The 999-nt window shown below is 44.1% G+C and overlaps 1 protein-coding gene across 2 annotated transcripts in view; it reads left to right on the top strand.

Moving 5' to 3' along the window:
* Positions 1-281: 281 nt before the first annotated feature.
* efcab14 (EF-hand calcium binding domain 14) overlaps positions 282-999 on the top strand; it is a 9,067-nt gene continuing 8,349 nt past the window's right edge. The window contains exon 1 of one of the 2 annotated variants that reach the window (XM_035420432.1): positions 282-999. This exon is cut by the window's right edge and continues 58 nt beyond it. In XM_035420432.1, coding sequence (XP_035276323.1) covers positions 879-999 — 121 coding nt within the window. In that variant the 5' untranslated portion in view covers positions 282-878. The other variant, XM_035420433.1, reaches the window with a different exon arrangement.

Genomic DNA, 999 nt, shown 5'->3' with positions numbered 1-999 from the left:
TAGAAGTAATATAGTTATAGTATAAAATTTCTTTCAAAGTGGGAAATTCAATTATTTTGCAACCGCCAGGGGTCGATGTTGACGTTAAATCACAATGAATACAATGTGCAGGTCCTCGGAAGCATTTCAATCTGAACTGATCCCGGTTCAGTCTTACTGTCTTTCATCGTACAGATGGGCGTAACATAAACTCATCTGTCATTGGTTATTAGAACAGGAAAACTCTAGTCTATGTCCAATCAGCAGAAGCCAATCCCCAGCAGAGGTTTATCCAATCAGAAAGCGTTTTGGTGCTCGGTGAGCCGGTCAGCTGTCAGGAAAATAATATTATTCAGGCTGCTAACTGACGCAGAGTGTTTTCCAATTGTTTTAATTTCAGTTTCAGGCACATCGTTATCAATATGAATAACAATCTATAACATCTATAGTAAATTAATAAAACGACAACACTGTAGCCAGCATCGCCGTTTTGTGTGCAGGGCTGGAGTTCGAACTGAATTGACAGAAAGCGAATTAACGTTACTAGCTTGCTAGCTAATAAGGTCGATGATTTCCGTCGAGTTTTTAAAAACGGGATTCAGCTCACAGCTAGGCTGACGTTAATTGTAATATTTAGCGTTTATTTGTCGTTAGTTAGTGGTAAATAAGTGTTCAGGAAGGTTGGTGCGTTAGCTAACTACCTTATGTAGCGAGTTAGCCAGCTGGCTAGCCTAACGTCTATTTTGCTAGCTAGCTAAGAAGCTGGTCGGTCCACGGCCTAGCTTAGCCCCGATTTCCCGACAGTGTATGATCTTCCAGAAGCAATCAAACTGGACAAGACGTTGGATCTTGTTGGATACAAGCCCGGTTCTGCCGGGGCGCTGACCCCCCAAAAGAAGATGAAGAAGCGGAAAGAGCTGAACGCGCTGATTGGCATCGGAGGGGACAGCAAAAGGAAGAAAACGAAGAAAGGCTCGGGTCACCGCCTGCTGCGGACCGAGCCTCCGGACTCGGATTCCG

Source organism: Anguilla anguilla, chromosome 6 (assembly GCF_013347855.1).
Source record: "Anguilla anguilla isolate fAngAng1 chromosome 6, fAngAng1.pri, whole genome shotgun sequence".
Classification (NCBI taxonomy): Eukaryota; Metazoa; Chordata; class Actinopteri; order Anguilliformes; family Anguillidae; genus Anguilla; species Anguilla anguilla.
The sequence above is the reverse complement of the archived record's forward strand: the minus strand, read 5'-3'. Positions and strand labels throughout refer to the sequence as shown.